The 21403-nt window shown below is 42.4% G+C and overlaps 2 protein-coding genes across 4 annotated transcripts; both read right to left on the bottom strand.

Annotated features, from left to right (window-relative positions):
• Nucleotides 1–7167: 7167 nt before the first annotated feature.
• Nucleotides 7168–13955, bottom strand: LOC106593608 (zinc finger protein 11). Of its 3 annotated transcripts, none has more exons than XM_014184971.2 (4): nt 13687–13955; nt 13331–13362; nt 10421–11246; nt 7168–9979 (listed from the first exon to the last, which is right to left on the bottom strand). In XM_014184971.2, the coding sequence occupies exons 3-4, from the start codon at nt 10910–10912 to the stop codon at nt 7811–7813; spliced, it is 2661 nt and encodes an 886-aa protein (XP_014040446.2). In that variant the 5' UTR covers nt 10913–11246; nt 13331–13362; nt 13687–13955; the 3' UTR covers nt 7168–7810. The 3 variants fall into 3 exon arrangements, with proteins under 3 accessions (XP_014040446.2, XP_014040462.2, XP_014040449.2); XM_014184987.2 differs by having other exon boundaries at nt 10430–11246; XM_014184974.2 differs by lacking the exon at nt 13331–13362.
• A 582-nt stretch (nt 13956–14537) lies between these two features.
• On the bottom strand, nt 14538–20836 carry LOC106593542 (gastrula zinc finger protein XlCGF26.1). The gene is made up of 3 exons (XM_014184884.2): nt 20698–20836; nt 19404–20156; nt 14538–19006 (listed from the first exon to the last, which is right to left on the bottom strand). Exons 2-3 carry the CDS (start codon nt 19905–19907, stop codon nt 17744–17746), a joined length of 1767 nt encoding a protein of 588 aa, XP_014040359.2. The 5' UTR covers nt 19908–20156; nt 20698–20836; the 3' UTR covers nt 14538–17743.
• Between the last annotated feature and the right edge of the window lie 567 nt (nt 20837–21403).

Below are 21403 nucleotides of genomic sequence, written 5' to 3'. Positions count from 1 at the left end.
ATATTGGGATGCAAACTCAAAATGTAATACATTTCAACTCTATATCTGACATGGTACAGGTGTCTTCTATTTATAAGCCCATAAACATGTGTGTGAGGTGTAGACTTTGGTTTCAAAGTAGATTTGTTTAAGACGAACAAGAAACACTCTGTGTAACTCTGATTCATGGTAAAAACAGCAATAATTAATAAGTCATAACTGAATTGAAATGATGTGAAAACAACGCTGTGTGTGCCCAGTGGGCTGTGTTTATTCACAAGTCTTCTAGAACTGGAGTCTCATAACACCAGATCTTGTATGGTCAAAAATAGTCTTATTGAAAGATATATAAATTATATAAGATATATAAATGAGTCCATGTTTCTATCCACTTGAAACCACTTTTGCTTCCAGATGATTAATCTATACAGCTAAATAAAAATAAAACAAACAAAAATAAACATCACTTTCAAGATCAGGAAATGTTTCGAGCTCAAATTCATGACTTTTTATCCTAACCAGACTTACCGCTGGGGCCAAGCGGAGAAAAAACATGTTTATTTTGAGACATTTACAAACCTTCAGATCAAAATTAAATTTCAGATTCACAACTGTTTCAGACATGGCAACATTAATGACTTCCACCTCCAATTAAAATATAGAACTGAGACTCCTGGAGGAGCCTGGGTAACAGTCTGTTTAGATATGTTCTATCATTCCACTCCTTGTGAGATTCTCAATGAGGAGAGTGTCAATTTGCTAGTAGGTGATACAAATGAGTCTTCTCCCCTCCTCGATTCCCTACTTCGGCAGAGGATGCACAAGAGTATCCTCGTAGTGGCACACGCGGAAGTTTTCTAAAATCCGCCACACCCCCTTTGAATCAGCTGTTGTTTTCTCGAAGGAGAAAAGCATGCAAACATAAAAAAAAAAACGATATGCTACTTATCCTTTTATCTATAAAATGTATTTCACAACTATACAGTGCATTCTGAAAGTATTCAGATTCCTTGACCTTTTCCACATTTTGTTACGTTACAGCCTTATTCTAAAATGGATTAATAGCTTTTCCCCCCTCATCAATCTACACACAATACCCCATAACGACAAAGCAAAAACAAGTTAAGACATTTTAGCAATGAAATATCACCACATTTACATAAGTATTCAGATCCTTTACTCAGTACTTTGTTGAAGCACCTTTGGCAGCGATTACAGCCTCGAGTCTTCTTGGGTATGATGCTACAAGCTTGACACACCTGTATTTGGGGAGTTTCTCCAATTCTTCTCTGCAGATCCTCTCAAGCTCTGTCAGGTTGGAAGGGGAGCGTTGCTGCACAGCTATTTTCAGGTCTATCCAGAGATGTTTGATCGGGTTCAAGTCCGGGCTCTGGCTGGGCCACTCAAGGACATTCAGAGACTTGTCCTGAAGCCACTCCTGCGTTATCTTGGCTGTGTGCTTAGGGTCGTTGTCCTGTTGGAATGTGAACCTTCGCCCCAGTCTGAGCTCCTGAGCGCTCTGGAGCAGGTTTTCATCAAGGATCTCTCTGTACGTTGCTCCTTTCATCTTTGCCTCGATGCTGACTAGTCTACCAGTCCCTGCCGCTGAAAAACTTGCCCACAGCATGATGCTGCCACCCCCATGCTTCACCGTAGGGATGGTGCCAGGTTTCCTCCAGACGTAACGCTTGGCATTTAGGCCAAATAGTTCATTCTTGGTTTCATCAGACCAGAGAATCTTGTTTCTCATGGTCTGAGTCTTTAGGTGCCTTTTAGCAAACTTTAGGTGCCTTTTTGGCTGTCATGTTCCTTTTACTGAGGAGTGGCTTCCGTCTGGCCACTCTACCATAAAGGCCTGATTTGCAGAGGGCTGCAGAGATGGTTGTTCTTCTGGAAGGTTCTCCCATCTTCCACAGAGGAACTCTGGAGCTCTGTCAGAGTGACCATCAGGTTCTTGGTCACCTCCCTGACCAAGCCCTTCTTCCCCGATGGCTCAGTTTGGCCGGGTGGCCAGCTCTATGAAGAGTCTTGGTGGTTCCAAACTTCTTCCATTTAAGAATGATGGAGGCCACTGTGTTCTTGGGGACCTTCAGTGCTGCAGACATTTTTTGGTTCCCTTCCCCAGTCCACCTTGTGGTCAATTGAATTGACCACAGGTGGACTCCAATCAAGTTGTAGAAACATCTCAAGGATGATCAATGGAAACAGGATGCACCTGAGCTCAATTTCGAGACTCATAGCAAAGGGGGGTCTTAATGCGTATATAAATACTGTATTTCTGTTTTTGCTTTGTCAATATGGGGTATTGTGTGTAGATTGATGAGGAAAACAATTCATTTAATCCATTTTATAATAAGGCTGTAATGTAACAAAAAGTGGAGAAAGTCAAGGGGTCTGAAAACTTTCCGATTTGCACTGTATATGCTTAGAATACCAGTAAAATGACATGTACTGAATGATATTGTGAAACGGTCCCGTGTGGCTCAGTTGGTAGAGCATGGTGTTTGCAACGCCAGGGTTGTGGGTTCGATTCCCACGGGGGACCAGTACGGAGAAAAACATTTATGAAATGTATGCACTCACTACTGTAAGTCGCTCTGGATAAGAGCGTCTGCTAAATGACTAAAATGTAAATGTAAGATAACAGGCAGCTAACAGCCAGACTGTAAATAATGATATGGATTTGAAAGGATTTTTGTACTTGCACAGACAAAAAGATCCCGTAACAATATTTCTCCATTATCACTAGTTTTGACTTAATAGCATTCCTTTAATGGGCAACTCAACCACCTGGTAGAGCATATTTTTTAACATTTCTTAAAATAAAAAAACATATTAGTAATTTAATCATTCTTAAATTACATTACAACCTTGTAATTTCCCATTTTATACACAATTAGTACAAAAACATTTGTGGTAAATGAGGTTTGGTTTTGCTCACGTTCACTTCCTGGTTTTTAACCATCTTTGAATGGATGTTTAAAAATATGTGAGTCTGATAAATAGCATTGTTTGAGATGATAAAATATGCCAAACAAAATGCATATGTTTAATTTCATAAGAAAATTGCAGTTCAAATTAGCTCAACTGCAGGTTTGAGCTGCCTGTTAAAGGGTTTTAAGTCCCTAGCAACAATAAATGCGGCCTCAGGATATGCAGTTTCCAGTTTGCAAATAGTCCAGTGTAGTTCCTTGAGAGTCGCCGCAGCGTCGGCTTGGGGAGGGAATATACACGGCAGTGACGATGACCAAATAAAACCATTTTTGTGAAGTAATGCGGTCGGCATATGATGGTGAGGTATTTCAGATCCGGAGCACAGAAGGACTTGAGTTCCTGTACATTACCACAATCACACCATGAGTTGTTAATCATGAAACAAACCCTTCTGCCTCACTTAATAAGGTAACACTCATTTCATATGTACATACAGTATTCTATTCAACTATTGCTGTACATTAACTCTTCTATCCTACGAATTCTACAGATATACAAAATATTATTTCCACATACTGTCCATAATGTCTATACATTCCATCACATATACATTTTGCTCTTTTATTTTTAGATTCATGTGTATTATTGTTGTGAATTGTTAGATATTACTACACTGTTGGAGCTAGGAACACAAGCATTTCGCTACACCCACAATAACATCTGCTGAATATGTGTATGTGACCAATAAAATGTGATTATATTTTTCCTGGGGAATTCTTTCTTCCTGTCGGCGCGATGGACAGAGAACCCGCGTTGGCTGAATGGATGGGGGATAATATATCCGGAGAGAGACACTATTCTGTAAAACAGAGTATGTTACAGTCCCTGATGTCTCTCTGGAAGGAGATCCTCACCCTGAGCTTGTCTACTTTATTGTCAAGGGACTGAACGTTAACGAGTAACGTACTCTGAAGCGGTGGATGGTATGTGGTGTCTGACTAGGGCTCCACTTCTTCTTCTTCTCCGACGTCAGCGTTTTGGTGCAGCTCCCAGGATGAAAATAATGACCTGTCTCAGAAAGTTCAAACAAAGGATCCAGGTCAGGAAGTCAAATTTGTGCTCATCTTATATCCAAAAGTTATTTTCGGCTGTAGATAATAATACAAGAAACGTTCTGAGCAAATAACGTCCGAAACATCAGAAGAAAAAAAAATACTGCAAAGTTAGAAGCTCATAGCTTTTCCTGGTTAAATAAAGGTTAAGTCTACCTTCACATGTAGGGAGGTGAATGCATACCTTACCTAGCCTAGCTTCACATGTAGGGAGGTGAATGCATACCTTACCTAGCCTAGCTTCACATGTAGGGAGGTGAATGCATACCTTACCTAGCCTAGCTTCACATGTAGGGAGGTTAATGCATGCCTTACCTAGCCTAGCTTCACATGTAGGGAGGTGAATGCATGCCTTACCTAGCCTAGCTTCACATGTAGGGAGGTGAATGCATACCTTACCTAGCCTAGCTTCACATGTAGGGAGATGCTCTTTATTAAAAAACAATAGAACCATTGATAAAATAATTTATATGTCTGAGGTTTTGACTAAAGTATTCCACTCTGAAACCATATAACTTTGTGAAATGTATTAGAATTATGAGACTATAATAATGTGTTAAACTATAATCCAATACTGTGTGTGAGTAGACTGTTTAAGACTAAGACACTGTTACTATTTCAAAATGAACAGGGCATAGTTGATAAGACGACCTCATGAAAGGAACAGGAAAATGGGCCTCGGAAAACGGCTAGGCTGGCAAAAGATAAGGAGACAGGTGGTATGTGTACTGTGGAAAAATACAGCCGCCTAAAGCGGGGTGGAGTTCTCTACTGATGTGAGTTCATTTTTGTGTTTGTGTGTGGTAATATAAAAGGCTGTGTGCATTGTATGATTTTTCGAGCTCTCGTAAATAAACATCCTGATTATTGTAGGCTGGGTCTCAGTCTGTTTCCTTCAACCGGAACCTTACACCTTCTGGTATACAAACTGAGTAGTTAAATTGAAGTTCGGTTTAAGAACATTAATAACTTAATTCCCGTATCAACCATAGACTATCATCTTCCTTTTTCCTCAGTTCACCAATCATCTCAGGCAACGGGCACCAACCACACCTTAGATTATTTTCTTGAGGTATTCAGCCTCAACTGCCATAGACACCCCGGAGATGACTTGGGGTATTCAGCCTCAACTGCCATAGACACCCCGGAGATGACTTGGGGTATTCAGCCTCAACTGCCATAGACACCCCGGAGATGACTTGGGGTATTCAGCCTCAACTGCCATAGACACCCCAGAGATGACTTGGGGTACTCAGACTCAACTGCCATAGACACCCCAGAGATGACTTGGGGTACTCAGCCTCAACTGCCATAGACACCCCGGAGATGACTTGGGGTATCCTACTAATTGGACTGTTTCCATTTACTATGTTACGTCTACACCTGAGTCCAGGTTGCATCTGGTCACTCTGATTGACTCCACTTTTCATGTACAACAGGGATAGGCAAGTTGCGGCCCATCAATTTCCAAAACAAATGTTTTTTTAAAGATTTTTTTTGGGGGGGGGGACTCAGTCAGGGTATCAACTTACTGTTGAGAGTTAGAATAGTAGAATACACAAGGTGACATTTCGATATTTTATAGATATTTTATAAACTCAGCAGTTTCTCTCTTGTTATGTGAGTCCCTCAATTAGCCCATGTAAGCTAACATTTTTTAGATCCGTAAATTAGTCTAACCAGCCATCTAAACTTCTTGAAATTGTGGGCGAATTACCGACCGTTGGGCCCCCCATTGATTTTGTTAGTCACTCAAATATTATATTAAAAATAGCAAACATTTCTCTCCACCCTATGGTAAAATATGTATAAGGAAATTTCAGCCAAATTACTTTAAAACTGCAACATTTGATCTCCTCGGTCGGGGGGGGGTATTGATGTGGGTATGCTGACCCTTGAGCCACTGTGAACCCCTCATGCTGTTCAGATTGTTTGTGGCCCCCACCCCCATCCAAGTTGCCCAGAACATCATTAGATACAATCTTTTGATATGAATCTTTTGTACTTCCAAAGATGGTGGATTAATAAGATATTTATTAAGGCTGTTTACCGTAAAAAAAATATTCAAGGTTCCTGTCAGTGTAAGTGGGTGTTCCCTCTCTCACGTGAGCTCAAAGCTATTGGCTGGCTCTGGTCTATTTATTGTCCCCTCCCCGTTTGCCTGCCCAGAAGAAATTAGGCAGTGAAATTTCTCGCTCTGGGGCACCCCATATTTTTTTTAATTAAGGAATGTTATCTGGGAGATTCGATTACTGGCCACACTGTTCCAGTCTCTCTCCTCTCTCCTACTGACCACACTGTATCAGTCTCTCTCCTACTGACCACACTGTATCAGTCTCTCTCCTTCTCTCTCCTACAGACCACACTGTATCAGTCTCTCTCCTTCCCTCTCCTACTGACCACACTGTATCAGTCTCTCTCATACTGACCACACTGTATCAGTCTCTCTCCTACTGACCACTCTGTATCAGTCTCTCTCCTACTGACCACACTGTATCAGTCTCTCTCCTTCCCTCTCCTACTGACCACAGTGTATCAGTCTCTCTCCTTCCCTCTCCTACTGACCACAGTGTATCAGTCTCTCTCCTTCCCTCTCCTACTGACCACAGTGTATCAGTCTCTCTCCTTCCCTCTCCTACTGACCACACTGTATCAGTCTCTCTCCTTCTGACCCCACTGTATCAGTCTCTCTCATACTGACCACACTGTATCAGTTTCTCTCCTACTGACCACACTGTATCAGTCTCTCTCATACTGACCACACTGTATCAGTCTCTCTCCTACTGACCACACTGTATCAGTCTCTCTCATACTGACCACACTGTATCAGTCTCTCTCCTTCCCTCTCCTACTGACCACACTGTATCAGTCTCTCTCCTACTGACCACACTGTATCAGTCTCTCTCCTACTGACCACACTGTATCAGTCTCTCTCATACTGACCACACTGTATCAGTCTCTCTCCTACTGACCACACTGTATCAGTCTCTCTCCTACTGACCATACTGTATCAGTCTCTCTCCTACTGACCACACTGTATCAGCACATGCTCCACTGTCTCTGTTTCCCGGCAGTAATCACATCTTCCTGTTGGATGCTTTCCTATCACATGTAAAGAGGTAAGAGAGAGATGAGAAAACTAATGAAGATATCCTCATTGAGGACATGGATAGACTTTATCACTAAATAAAAAGAAACATTACTCAGTAGGATGATTGTTGAGTTAATACACGTACACATGAATGAAATGACCTGTTTTACCCACGTTGGGTAATAGCCCATGTCATGATGATACAGCTCAGAAAGGAGTGTTCAGTTTGCTGGTGATTTCACTAGTTCGTTTAGAATGTTTATGTTTATGATTGAGCAATTTGCCAAAACCAGCTGTTGAATGCAATAGTATTATTGAAATATCAATATATAAATCCATGTAAATCCATGTTTCTATCCACTTGAAACCACTTTAGCTTCCAGAGGATTAATCTATACAGCTAAACATACAAAAATAAACATCACATTCAAGACCAGAAAATGTTCTGAGCACAAATTCATGACTGCATCCAAAGCAGACTCACAATTTGGGCCAAGTGGAGAAAAAAAACATTATTTTAAAAAGCACATGTTTATTTTAAAACATTCTCAAAACCTTCAGTTCAAAATGAAAAAATAGGGGGCGCTGTCTCTCCGGTGTGCCTTCTGGTTTTTCACAAGAGCTCTTTTCTCTGAGAAACATTTTCTTCAGTCAGGACATCGGTAGGGCTTTGCTCGAGGACTCCGGTCTTGACTCAATCTCTATGAGAAAGCAGTGCGTTGCTGTGTGCTCCTGTCCCGTGTGTGTCGCGTTGGTGTTTCTTAATGGCTTTCTTTTCAGTGAAACCCTTCCCACAGTCGGGGCACTGGTACGGTTTCTCTCCCGTGTGGGTTAGTATGTGCGTTTTTAGCGTGTTCGACTGAGAGAAACTCTTGTCACAGTAAGTGCAGTGGTGCGGTTTCTGACCCGAGTGTATTAGCCGGTGCCGTATTAAAGAGGCGACTTGAGAGAACTTCATGTCGCAGACGGAGCATTGGAATGGTTTCTCTCCTGTGTGCACCGTCTGGTGACGCCTCATATTAGTCTTATCAGCGAAGCACCTACCACACTGGGAGCATTGGTAAGGTTTCTCTCCTGTGTGCTTTCTCTCGTGGATTACCAATCTATGCTTTGAATTGAATTCCTGGCCGCAAGTAAGGCAGAGGTACGAATTGTTCTCTCTTACTTGCTCATTTGTTTTCTGATGCTTGGTTCTCTGATGAATCGACAAGGCCTGAAGCACCCTGAAACTCTTCCCGCAATCGGAGCAAAGGTGCTGTTTCTCCTCGTGGGTCACCACATGTTTCTTCAGCGCTCCAGACTCCACGAAGCCTTTCCCACAGACAGAACAGATGTGCGGCTTTGCTACTTGCTCTCTGTGCTGCGTTTTCTGATGTCTTCTCAAGGCGGAGAGGAAGGTAAAGCGCTTGCCGCAGTTGGCGCAGAGGTGAGGTTTCTCTCCAGTGTGGATTCGCAGGTGAGTCTCTAACCCTGCCTTAGAAGCCAGCCTCTTTCCACAGTGAGGGCATGGCTCAGAGACCTGTGTCTTTCCTACCTTTTCTCCTTTATGTCTTCTAACATGTGTTCTAAGGTTTGAAGAGTCGTTAAATCGCTTCCCACAGAGAGGACACACAAAGGGTTTCTCACCGGAGTGCATACGAAGGTGCCTTTGATAACTATTTGAATGAGAGAAGCGCTTGTGGCATTGGGAGCAGCAGAAAGGTTTTTCACCAGTATGCGTCCTCTGGTGGCTTGACAGCCGTTCCTTTGTTGGGAAATGGCGCTTACATTCAGAGCATTGGAATTGGTTTCCATCTAGCCGATGTGATTTGGAATGATTTGTTAAGCTAAGGAAGGATGTGAAAGTTTTTCCACAATTGGAGCAGAGGTGAGGTTTCTCTCCTGAATGGATAGATTGGTGTTTTTTTAAGTATCCAGAATCTCTGAAGCCTTTCCCACAGACAGAGCACACGTGGGGCTTCGCACTGTCTCCTGCGTGGAGTACCTGATGTCTTCTCAGAGACGAACGAAAACAGAAACTCTTTCCACAGTCGGAGCAGAGGTGGGGTTTCTCTCCAGTGTGGGTTCTTTGATGGGACCTCAAGGCTCCTGGTTGATTAAAGACTTTCCCACAGACTGAACATTCGTGCCGTTTCACTCCTCCGTGCTCTGAATGACAAAGTTTCTGATGTTTGGTCAAGGAGGGACGGAAAGCAAAGCTCTTCCTGCATTCGGGGCAGACATGAGGTTTCTCTCCACTGTGGGTGTTCAGGTGAATCTTTAGTCTTGTTTTGGTTGACAACTTCTTACCACAGTGAGCACATGGATGAAGGACTTGTTTCTTCACGGCCCCATCATGTTCTGAGGAACCAACATTGTTTTCAGAAGGTTCCTCTTCAAAATGTTCTCCTGAGTGAGTTCTAAAGATGTGTTTCTTCAAGTTTCCTGGATCATTGAAACTCTTCCCACAACGAGGGCAAACATACGGTTTCTCTTCAGTGTGAGTTAGCAGATGTCTCCTAAGACTGGAATGTGTACTGAATGTCTTTCCGCATTCAGAGCATGTGGTTTCAGAAACATGACATGTCTCTCCAGTATGAGTTTTCAGATGCCTGGTAAGGCTGGAAAATGTACTGAATACTTCCCCACATTCAGCGCATATATTTTTCTGTTTCTCTCTGTGAGTTAGCAGATGTCGCTCCAGAATGTCTTTTGTGGCAAGACTCTTCCCGCCTTGAGCATAGGAGTGGGTTTTCTGCTCTGGTGTTTTCCTGCAGTCCATCAGCTGCACAGACACCCTCTTCAGACCCCAAATTAAGGCGCTTCCGGGAGAGGCACGACTCAGGGTCTTTGGGAGAGTGGAGCGGGGCGGGAGAGACGTGTCCTGTAAATCACAAAATATAGATGGAATTAATCAGGGTGGGAAATGCTCTTCTACCTGTCAATTAATTTTGAAGTCTTTAAATTCCCCTCATCCACGATTATGTAACCTCCTTCTCAAAAAGGAGAAAGGTCAAGAGGAGGAACCTCAGATATTCTCCTCCAATGTCTTTTATAGAAGGAAGTTGAGGAATCAATGAAGGACTGTTGAGAAACACTTTGACTGGGAAAATAAATACTCCCTTTCCGACTGGGACAATAAATAAATTAACACTCCCTAGCTTACTGGGAAAAAAAAATAAACACTCCCTTTCCGACTGGGAAAATAAACACTCCCTTTACGGCTGTGAAAATAAATACTCCCTTTCCAACTGGGAAAATAAATACTCCCTTTCCAACTGGGAAAATAAATACTCCCTTTCCAACTGGGAAAATAAATACTCACGCCTCTCACTCTTTGCTCTAGTGTGTGCCTTTCTGGAGATAACCCCGCCTCCAGTCTGTTGCTAGGTAACCAATCCGTGTCCTCCACGTCGCAGTCTGCAGCGTCGTTGGATTGTCTGGGACTCATGGACTCTGCCTCCAACCCGTTGCTAGGTAACCCAGCCCTTCCCTCTCCGCTCCACTCTTCATCACCGTCTACAGCATCCTCAGCCTGGAGGGGACTCGACGGTGCACCACTAGAATCCTCCTGTATCTTTCTGATGTCGTCTTTCAGTTGGACTAACCAAGATATTCCCTGCTCCTCTGATTTCATTGAATCCGTATTGTCCCACATTTCCTCCATGATTTTACGCCGCAAAGAGCGGTGATCCATTGCTTTAACTTCAGATCCATCATGTCCATGATGTTCACAAAGGGAGCGTAAATTGTCCTCAGTCAAATTCCATAAACTCTTTTCAATTTCATCCATCAACACTCCCTCCTTTCGATTCATTTTGTCCCAGCAGAGTTTGAATGTTTCTTGGTAAAAGTAGCAATAACAACTGGTTATTGAATGGAGCTGCAACAAGTGTGAGGTGTCTCTCTCCTGTGCCAAATCAAATGTTATTTTTCACATGCGCCAAATATATGTGTAAACCTTACAGTGAAATGCTTACTTACAAGCCCTTAACCAACTATGCAGTTTTAAGAAAAAAATTGAGAACTCATATCTGGAGTTGTCATAACACCAGATCTTCTTCCTGTCACCAGAGCAGTGGAATCTCCTTGTGAGGTCACCTGTGGAATCTCCTTGTGAGGTCACCTGTGGAATCTCCTTGTGAGGTCACCTGTGGACGTAGGAGAACATGGTGTGAGAGAAAAACCCAGTTTTTACCATCTAATCTAGATGTGTAGCGGCATTCTATTTTTGCAGAGTCTGTCAAATCAAACCATTTTCTACATTAGATTGTCAACCTTACATTTTTTACTTAAAGCACCGATCAGCAGTTAAAACAATAACAAAGCGTCATCCCTGACCCTGTTTTGATAAAAAGCAGAGGGATGGGGCAGGAGAAATCTAACCACTCTCAAATTCATTGACAGAGCTATAGATGCAAGGACTGACCATCCATGAAATCTAAATTACAGTTTTAACTATATTTTGAGACTATATAGTGTTGTTTACATTTATTTTGTTTACAAACTATCACCTGACCTCAACCCAATTGAGATGGTTTGGGATGAGTTGGACCACAGAGTGAAGGAAAAGCATCCAACAAGTGCTCAGCATATGTGGGAACTTCTAAGACTGTTGGAAAAGCATTCCTCATGAAGCTGGTTGAGAGAATGTTAAGTGGCTACTTTGAAGAATCTCAAATATAAAATATATTTTGATTTGTTTAACACTTTTTTTGTTTCCTACATGATACCATATGTGTTATTTCCTAGTTTTGATGTCTTCACTATTATTCTACAATGTAGTCAAAATAAAGGAAAACCCTGGAATGAGTAGGTGTGTCCAAACTCTTGACTGGTACTGTATGTCGTGAATCGCCCATCAGTTTAAAGGAAAGGGGTGGGTGTGTCGAAAGGAAAGTAGTGGGTGTGTCGAAAGGGGTGGGTGTGTTGAAAGGAAAGTAGTGGGCGTGTCAAAAGGGGTGGGTGTGTTGAAAGGAAATTAGTGGGTGTGTCATGTGGCTCAGTTGGTAAAGCATGGTGTTTGCAACGCCAGGGTTGTGGGTTTGATTCCGACGGGGGTCCAGTACTAAAAGAAAATTAAAAAAAATGTATGAATTCACTACTGTAAGTCGCTCTGGATAAGAGCGTCTGCTAAATGACTAAATTGTAAAAATGTAATGGGTGGGTGTGTCAAAAGCACTCTGCTATAAGTTGTGTTGTTCCCCCTTCCGTTTCTTAAAACGCAACAACCGTACATTGAGCTACCATACCACGAGAGTTTGGACTTCTGTTCTGAAGCCAGAGGATGAGTCAGTCGTATTTCACTGTTAGTTTTACACAAAAAATTATACATTTTCAGTTAGAAAACTGATTGTTTATTTTTGATTCAAATGTTGCTTCATGAGTTGTATGCGTGTGCTTACTGTGACTGGCTACTAGGTAGCTACTTCCCAGGCCGGTGCTGGACAGTCGTGCTTGTCAAGCGGTAGCGAAGGGCACTGTGTCCCGGTGTTTCCGTTCATTCCCTCCCCATTGAGTAGCAGACTGCATGTAGGCTATGTATCAAGGTGGCATCTAGATGGTTATCAGTATTAGTTATTTCTTGTGTAGGCTGCTATTCTACTTGAGATAAAATCTTGTGAGAGAAAAACATGGCCACTTTAGCTGCCGCCGGCGACACGACCGTGATACCCAGTAGGAAAAACTTCAAGTTGGCAGGCAGGCCGATACAACACTGGTCGCCGCCTTATCGATTCGCTGTGCCACCCAAAACGCTCTTGAATGGCAACAAATCTGCCCAATTAGCTGATTCGCTTTTTATACAGCCACTCCTTCCGACACACCCACTCTCCCATACTCCGGTCGCCATATTGGGCTGCAGCGACCCATATTTGTTTTTATTTGGAAGGATCCAACAGCTACTACGGTGGATCAGAAGTCACAGAAAATAGAGGTTGTGGTGGCAGTTGCTGAGAAGTACTTGGGATTGCAAGGATTTACTGCAAAACAGTTGCAGGGGGGTGTTGAGTGGTAGTGTTTTGTCCTCTCAGACCCTTCGGTCTGGAGTAGAATATAAGAGGTGGTGTTAATAGAAGAGGTGGTGTTAAATAGTGGAATGGGGTGGTGTTTTTTAATAGAGGGCTAATAGTTGGCAGGGCAATTTTCCTTTTCCTCAATTTTGTATTACCATACCAATTAAATGTACGTTGACCGAATGGCCTCACATCAGTACAGTAGGTGGCGCTGTACGCACCTAAAAGTTGGATGCGATGCGCCAACCAAATCCTAAAGAAGAAGAAGCAGCTAACGTTAGCTAACATGGCTAATACAACAGTAACTCGTTGATGATTTCATATAACTACAATCGATATGCCTGTAACTACGAGTCAGAAAACAATCATTTTATTCGAATATCGACTCAGTTTGACTACAGCTTAAACATTGTTTACAGGAGCAATTAGCTAGCTAGCTACCAAGCTAAAACAAAACAGCTAGTCTGAAGAGCAGCTAGCCAGCTAAATTAGCGGTTATGTAAACCTAACTACTTGCTAATTACATATTTTGGACGACCCCTTCTGGCCGTTAGTAGATACCTAATGATTTACTTACCGGTTCGATTGAAACATTATCCTTTGGAAGTATTCAGTCGTCTTCTAGCTACCTGTTCAAACGCAAGCGGCCTGTTCTCGTTCGAGATGAGAACAAAACAAAGGGGCGAGGCTAGCAGAAAGGACATGAGAGCAGAAGGCCGAGGGTAGAGAGAGTCGAGAATAGCAATACAACTATGCTCATTGAGGACATAGATACACTATATTGCATCATAGTTAATTAGAACAACAATTACTCAGTACACGTACAAATGAGTACATGCCTCTGTAATGACACAGCACAGAGAAAGGAGTGTTCAGTGAGTTTACTGGTGATTTTCACTAGTTTTATGTTTAAGATTGAGCAATTTACCAAATGGGGTGGTGAAAGCAAATTTGAAAGTAGTTTTATGAAATGATCTATAAATGAATGTATTGGGTGTAGTCACTAGGGATTTGTCCAAACGCAACTAGTTTTCATTGCATAGCATTTTATGTTGCAAAACTGTTTGCTATGGTCTGCAACTAATGAGCACATACCATTTTCTATCCACTTCAAACCGATCTAGTTTCCGCGGGATTAGGCCAGCGTTTCCCAAACTCTGTCCACGGGACCCCAAAGGGTGCACGTTTTGGTTTTTGCCCTAACACTACACAGCTGATTAAAATGGTCAAATCTTGATGATTAGTTGAATCAGCTGTGTGGTACGGAGGGCAAAGACCAAAACGTGGCACCCGTTGGGGTCCAGAGGACCGAGATTGGTTGGGAAACCCTGGATTAAGAAAGATCGATACAAGACCGAAAAATTAGCTCAACTTCATGCATCCAAACCAATCTCACCACTGGGGCCAAGCAGGAACAAACATGACTTATTATTTGAAAAACATGTGTTTAATTTTTAAACATAAAAAAAAAACACCACAATGAAACTTTACATGAACAACTGTGTGAGACATGTCAACATCTGTAACTTCCCCCTCCAATCAACAGATGGAACGGAGAATCACCTTTATTCGCCAAACACATTTGCATGTACAGAAATTTGACTTGGTGATATGGTGCTGACACAATAAACAGAATATAGGCTTCAGACAGACAATAAACAGAATATACGGACAAGATATACACGCAGCATTTACACACTTCACATACAGTATGTACACTATGAACAGTGTAAGCTAAAAACTACACTATGAACAGTGTAAGCTAAAAACTACAGACTACACTATGAACAGTGTAAACTAAAAACTAGACTACACTATGAACAGTGTAAACTAAAAACTAGACTACACTATGAACAGTGTAAGCTAAAAACGAGACTACACTATGAACAGTGTAAGCTAAAAACTACAGACTACACTATGAACAGTGTAAGCTAAAAACTACAGACTACACTATGAACAGTGTAAACTAAAAACTAGACTACACTATGAACAGTGTAAGCTAAAAACTAGACTACACTATGAACAGTGTAAGCTAAAAACTACAGACTACACTATGAACAGTGTAAGCTAAAAACTACAGACTACACTATGAACACTATAATCTACATTATGAATTGGGCATGTATTGATGTAGAACTAAAAGATGACTCCTGGGAGTCCAGGGGAAAGGGGGATACCTGGTCAGTTGTACAACTGAATACCTTCAACTGAAATGCATTTAACCCAACCCCTCTGAATCAGAGAGGTGCGGGTAGGCTGCCTTAAATCCACGTCTTCGGCGCCCGGGGAACATAACGTGGGTCTGTTAAAATATCATTTATTAGTTATTAAACAATGACACATTACAAGAAGTGGATAGAGATAGTCATTCAGAAGAATTGGAGCCTAGACCTTTAAATAAATATATAAACACATATGTAGCTAGTTGCTTCTTCAGACTTCTTCTAAACTGCCATTTAATTCATGGATATTATTATTATTAATACAAACTCATTTATTGTGATAACAATGTTGCCAGTAGCTAGCTAGCTTATGAAGGAAGTATTTAGTGTTCAGTAACTCTGGCTACATGGCAGTATCACTATAAAGATGACATCATCACACAAAACGCTGATCGTTTTTACTCCAATGCAGTGTGTAGACGGCGCCTTATTCAAGGCAATATCCGTCACAACAGACAGTTAGCCTTCACATATATATTTTGGGAATATTCTTTCAAAATCGCCAGAGTTTATAGAACAGAGGCTACAGTACCATGTCGATCACATTGGTCGAGGGTTCAGAAGAGGGGGAGTAAAGCATAGATTAAAGAGAGAAACTTGAATGTGTGTGTAAAATAAACACATACGCAAAACATTATTTGTATCCTTAGTTTTGAGAAAGATGTTTCTAAAGGGGAGGGACGGAGGCGGGAGTGAAAACTTTATATTCGTAGCCTCGGCCTATAAATTAACTGGAGACTGCATCCAAAATGGAAGACTGTTGTTTTCAACTTAACCTACTCACATTCACAAAACGCTGACTTGTGGATGGTCTATATAAAACAGGAGCAATTAGGGTTAAATGCCTTGCTCAAGGGCAGATTTTTCACCAAGTCGTCTCAGGGATTCGACCCAGCGACCTTTCGGTTACTGGCCCAATGCTCTTAACCGCTAGGTTACCTGTCGCACTGTATATCTCCGGGTTGCATCCTTTTCACTGGGGCCAACTCACATGCACACTAGCACTCAATGCGCACAGGGAGCACCGCGAGCAGTGATGACATCATCACGTCATCCAAAAATATATATTTTTATTTAACTAGGCAAGTCAGTTAAGAACAAATTCTTATTTACAATGACGGCCTACCCTAGGCCAAACCCTCCCCTAACCTGGACGAAGCTGGGCCAATTGTGCGCCGCCCTAGCCCTATCCCGATCACGGCCGGTTGTGACACAGCCTGGGAACGAACCAGGGTCTGTAGTGACGCTTCTAACACTGCAGTGTCTTAGACCGCTGCGCCACTCGGGAGGCCTTTCGAGAGGCCTAAACATGGCAGACATTGGTTGAATGTAAAATGTTAATGTCTTCGGCTGTGAGTGATGGAGAAAAAGATGGCCTCAACTGATATTTTGTGCACAAAGGTGACGGGTAAAGTATCTTATTAGGAATTTGAAATCTGACTTCTCTATGGGACCATCAATGGGAATGGTCTTTGTGGGCCAAATGTCAGGCAAACTGCAGTACTGAAACTGCCCTCTGGGTACAGTGGAAAGCGTGCTTCCAGACCTGAACCCTGGCCCCTTCGTTTGTCTGTGTTGGACAAATTTAAGTTAGAAGTACTGCTTGTACAAACACAAAAACACCGTAGCTAGATGTAAAAGTAAGATATCCTCAGCAAAAAAAAAATAAAAATTATTGATTTCGCTTAAATTCAGCCTGTTTTTACAAAGGAATTTACTTCACTTCAGTATTATTTTTTTAACGTTATAACAGCCGGAGTCCTTTTGATCAATCCCATGACTCTTTGCAAAAGATACGAGACAGATCAGTGCAGGCGTGTTTGTTACCTCGGGAATAAGATGCCATAATGTATTTATCTTGTTGCTTCGTTCAGACTTGTACAGTTGTCTTGGCAGACTTCTTCTAAAACTGCCATAGCGCGAGCCCACCATAGTAGAAGAAAAGTGAAGCAACCTCACAACATTAAAAAACAGGCAAGTGGTGTCCTTTTAGTGGCCACATTGGTACTGCACCATACACTGCTAAATACATGCCAAAATGGGAGTCATATATACACACACACACACACACACACACAGATACATACATACATACACATACATACATACACAAAACAGGTTCTGGAGTCAGGCTCGATAGAACAGTTCAAAGCAAGCAGACAATTCATAAACAGAACACCAAGACACAAAATAACTAGTTATGGTAGTTTCTTAGTAAGCCTTTTCAGAGAAAATAAGACAGAAATGAACTATCACGTGGGAGTCGGGAAGGCAGCGGTGTACAATATCTATGTTTTATTTTTAAATGTTTTAGTAATTTAGCAGACGCTCTTATGCAGAGCGACTCAGTCTAATGGCAGTTATTTATGCTCTTCAACCCCAGTGTGTATCTCCTGGTGCTGAGTTACATTCTCACAGACATTGGAACGTTGGAGCGGTTTCTCTCCCGTGTGTGAGCATGTGATTCTTTAGAGCCCTCTTCTCTGAGAAACCTTTCCCACATTCAGGGCAGTGGCAGGGTTTCACTCCAGTGTGTGTTTGCAGGTGTGATTTCAGACCAGATGAAGAAATGAAACTCTTTACACAATAGGTACATCTGTAACGCCTCTCACCCGAATGCACCCTGAGATGCTTTTTAAGATTTTGTGAAAGAGCGAAACTTTTCCCACACTGGGAGCAAAGGTAGGGCTTCTCTCCAGTGTGTACACGCTGATGACTTTTCAATTTCTGCTCATTAACAAAGCGCCGGTCACACTGAGAGCAGTGGTAAGGCTTCTCTCCAGTGTGCATTCTCTGGTGAAATATCAGGTTGCGCTTTGTTGAGAGACACTGATTGCAAACAGGGCAAGGGAAAGATGGCTTTGCTTCTACATGCTGTTTCTGGTGTGTTGTGAAGTGTCCTAATGTTCTGAAACTCTTCCCGCATTCAGAGCAGAGGTAAGGTTTCTCGCCAGTGTGAATACTCTGATGTGACTTCAAGGATGAAGCTGCTGTAAAGCCCCTCCCACAGACAGGACACACATGCGGCCTTTCCCTGTGTTCAGCATGGACCCTCTGGTGAGATATCAAGTGTGCCTGAGTATAGAAGGTCTTCCCACAGTCAGGGCAGAGGTGGAGCTGTTCCCCAGTGTGTAGTCGCTGGTGTTTCCTCAGGGCGTAGGTGCTAGAGAATCTCTTGCCACATTCAGAGCAGAGCTGAGTTTTTTCAGTGTGGCGGATTCGCAGATGATCCTTTAATTCTTTCTTGGAAGCTAGCATCGTCCCGCAGTGAGGACACGGATGCGGAACTTTGACTTTTTTCGTCCCTCTAACCTCACCAGTGTGAAGTTTCTGATGTTTTTTTAGGCTTCTTAACAGACGGAACGTCTCCCCACACTCGGAGCACTCATGAGGTTTGTCTTCGGTATGAACGCGCATGTGGCTTTTCAGGCTTTTTTGACTTCCTAAATTCTTCCCACAGTGATCACAGATATGGGAGCTAGGCCTGTCTCCTGGGAGAGTTTTCTTGCATCGTTTAGCACTAGACAGGCTGTGAGATTTCTCTCCTGTGCGAGTTGTTTTGCTGTCGTCTAGCTGCACAGACACCCTCTTCTTCAGACAGCGCAGTAGAGCGCTACCGCGGGACGCACGACCCGGAGACTTCGAGAGGGAGGAGGGGGGCCGGGGAGGCTTGTCCTGGAAATTGTAAAAATAGTGACCGAATGAAACAGGGTGGGAAACCATCTCCTACCCGTCAAGTCTTTCCTCAATTCCTCTCATCCTCAATTATTCAAACTACTTCTCAAAATCCATTGAAGGAGAATGGCCAAGAGGAGGAACACCAGGGGTGTATTCACTGGAACACAAACAGAAGTCAACGGAATGAAAACGGGGAGCGATCTACCCGACTTTGTCTAATATAAAACACTTTTTCCATTGAAAAACGTTTTGCAACTGTTTGGAATAATGATTACACCCCAGATGTGGAGAAAGACCAAGAGGAGGAACATCAGATCCTTTTATAAAGGGAAGTCGAGGAATCAAAGAAAGACTTGCGAAAACAAAATGTAAGACTGGGAAATCAAATACTCACCCCTCTCACTCTCTGCTCTGGTGTGTGCCTCTCTGGAGACACCTCCACCTCCAGCCCATCGTTAGCCATCCAATCCCTGACCTCCTCGTCCCTTTCTTCATCACAGTCTACAGCGCCATCATCATCAGATTGGCTGGAACTCATGGGCTCCACCTCCAACCCATTGCTAGGTAACTGAACCCCGCCCTCTCCGTTCCATTCTTCGTCACAGTCTACAGCATCATCATCATCAGCACTGCTAGCATCCTCCTGTATCTTTCTGATGTCCTCCTTCAGTTGGACTAACCAAGATATTCCCTGCTCCTCTGATTTCATTGAATCCGTATTGTCCCACATTTCCTCCAGGATTTTTCGCCGCAACGACCGGTGATCCATTGCTTTAACTTTGAAGCCATCTTTGCCACCGTGTCCATGACGTTCACAAAGGTAACGTAAATTGTCCTCGGTTAAATTCCATAAACCCTTTTCGATTTCATCCATCAACATTCCCTTCTCTCGGTCCATTTTGTCCCAGAAGATTCTTAATGATCCTATTCTGATGAGTTACTATGCGTCTTGGTCAAAAATAGGGTCAGGTGTCTTTCCTTTCATATGGATTCAAAGGTCTCCTAGATCTCTCTTCCCACTGGGAGTTTTAGCAAGTGCTGCTATGTGAGTCTCCGACCAAGACAAGTTATTCCAGGTTCTGAGTTCTCACAACACTGGATCTTCTTCCTCCCACCAGAGCAGGAGGGGAATTCCTTGTGAGGTCACCTGTGTAGATAGGAGAATGTGGTGTAATACAAAAACACTCTGTACCATCCAAGATCCACATGTATAGTCAGATTCCATTGCTGTCAAGTGTGTCAAATCGTTACATTTTCTATCATTCATTGTAAATATATTGTTTTTACTAAATAGAACAATATCAGTGACCAGTAATTCATTTCAATATTCCTATGAGGGCTTTTATTTTGAAGGATCCAACCTGGAATCATAATTCCGCTAGTTAACAAGCTAACTTACATTGCTAACACGAACATCAAGTACAACAGTAACTCGTTGATTCTATACAGCTAAAATCGATCTGCATGTAGTTACCAGTCAGAAAACAATAATTGTATTTGTGTATCGACTGAGTTTGAGCACAGCTTCAAATGGGTTAGAATGAGCTATTAGCTAGCTAGCTACCAAGCTAAACAGCAGCTGGTCTGAAGAGCAGATAGCTAGCTAGTGGTTATGCACACCTAACGACTAATAACGACGTTTGGGCGACCCGTTATGACCATTGGTATATATCTAATGCTTTACTCACCAGCTCAAGTTTTATGTTTCCCTTTCGAAGTATTCAATAGTCTTCTAGTTAGCTATTTAGCTAGCTTTTCAAAGAGCGGCCTGTACGCTTTCGAGAAGAAGCAACAAAGGGGCGGGGCCAGCAGAAAGTACGGAGGCTGGGAAAGGACATGAGAGGCGAGCAGTCGCGAAAGGGTGAGGGTTTGAACTAGCTTACATATTTGCGCAAACCACAACCACAGACAAAATCTGAAAACATATTTGCAACAACAAAATGTTAAGGTGTGTATCAATTGAACCTTTTGTAAAAAAAAAAAAAATGCAGATATGAAAGATAAGGTCCTTCTGTTTCCAAAACCTAAACGCAAGCGATGCTTGTTAATGTTCAGACCGAGCATTGTGGCTCTTAATTAACAAAACTTCCCCATACAGAAGACGCCTTCGTCCAATGACTCTTCGGTGTAATGTAATGGAACTGCAAATCATGATCAAGGGCAATACAAGAGTCTAACGAAGTAATTGAGATAAGCTTGCTTGCTTAATTTAATCACTGGTTGAATCAACGTTGTTTCCATGTCATTTCAATGAAATTACATTGAACCAACGTGGAATTGACTTTGAATTGATGTCTGGGCTCAGGGGGACTGGATTCTATTATTAGCCAAGACAAACTCATTTTCATAATTTCACTAATATATCATATAAATCAATCATTCACAGCAAATTTT

Source organism: Salmo salar, chromosome ssa02 (assembly GCF_905237065.1).
Source record: "Salmo salar chromosome ssa02, Ssal_v3.1, whole genome shotgun sequence".
Classification (NCBI taxonomy): Eukaryota; Metazoa; Chordata; class Actinopteri; order Salmoniformes; family Salmonidae; genus Salmo; species Salmo salar.
Note: the sequence above shows the minus strand (reverse complement) of the source record. Positions and strands in the feature narration are given on the sequence as shown.

Bases quoted from the DNA above. Each gene is read 5' to 3' on its own strand.
- LOC106593608 (XM_014184971.2), bottom strand. From the start codon at position 10,912: ATGAATCGAAAGGAGGGAGTGTTGATGGATGAAATTGAAAAGAGTTTA. The intron at 9,980-10,420 runs GTGAGTATTTAT...TGTGATTTACAG, and splicing joins TAGAGCAAAGAGTGAGAGGC to GACACGTCTCTCCCGCCCCG.
- LOC106593542 (XM_014184884.2), bottom strand. From the start codon at position 19,907: ATGGACCGAGAGAAGGGAATGTTGATGGATGAAATCGAAAAGGGTTTA. The intron at 19,007-19,403 runs GTGAGTATTTGA...TACAATTTCCAG, and splicing joins CAGAGCAGAGAGTGAGAGGG to GACAAGCCTCCCCGGCCCCC.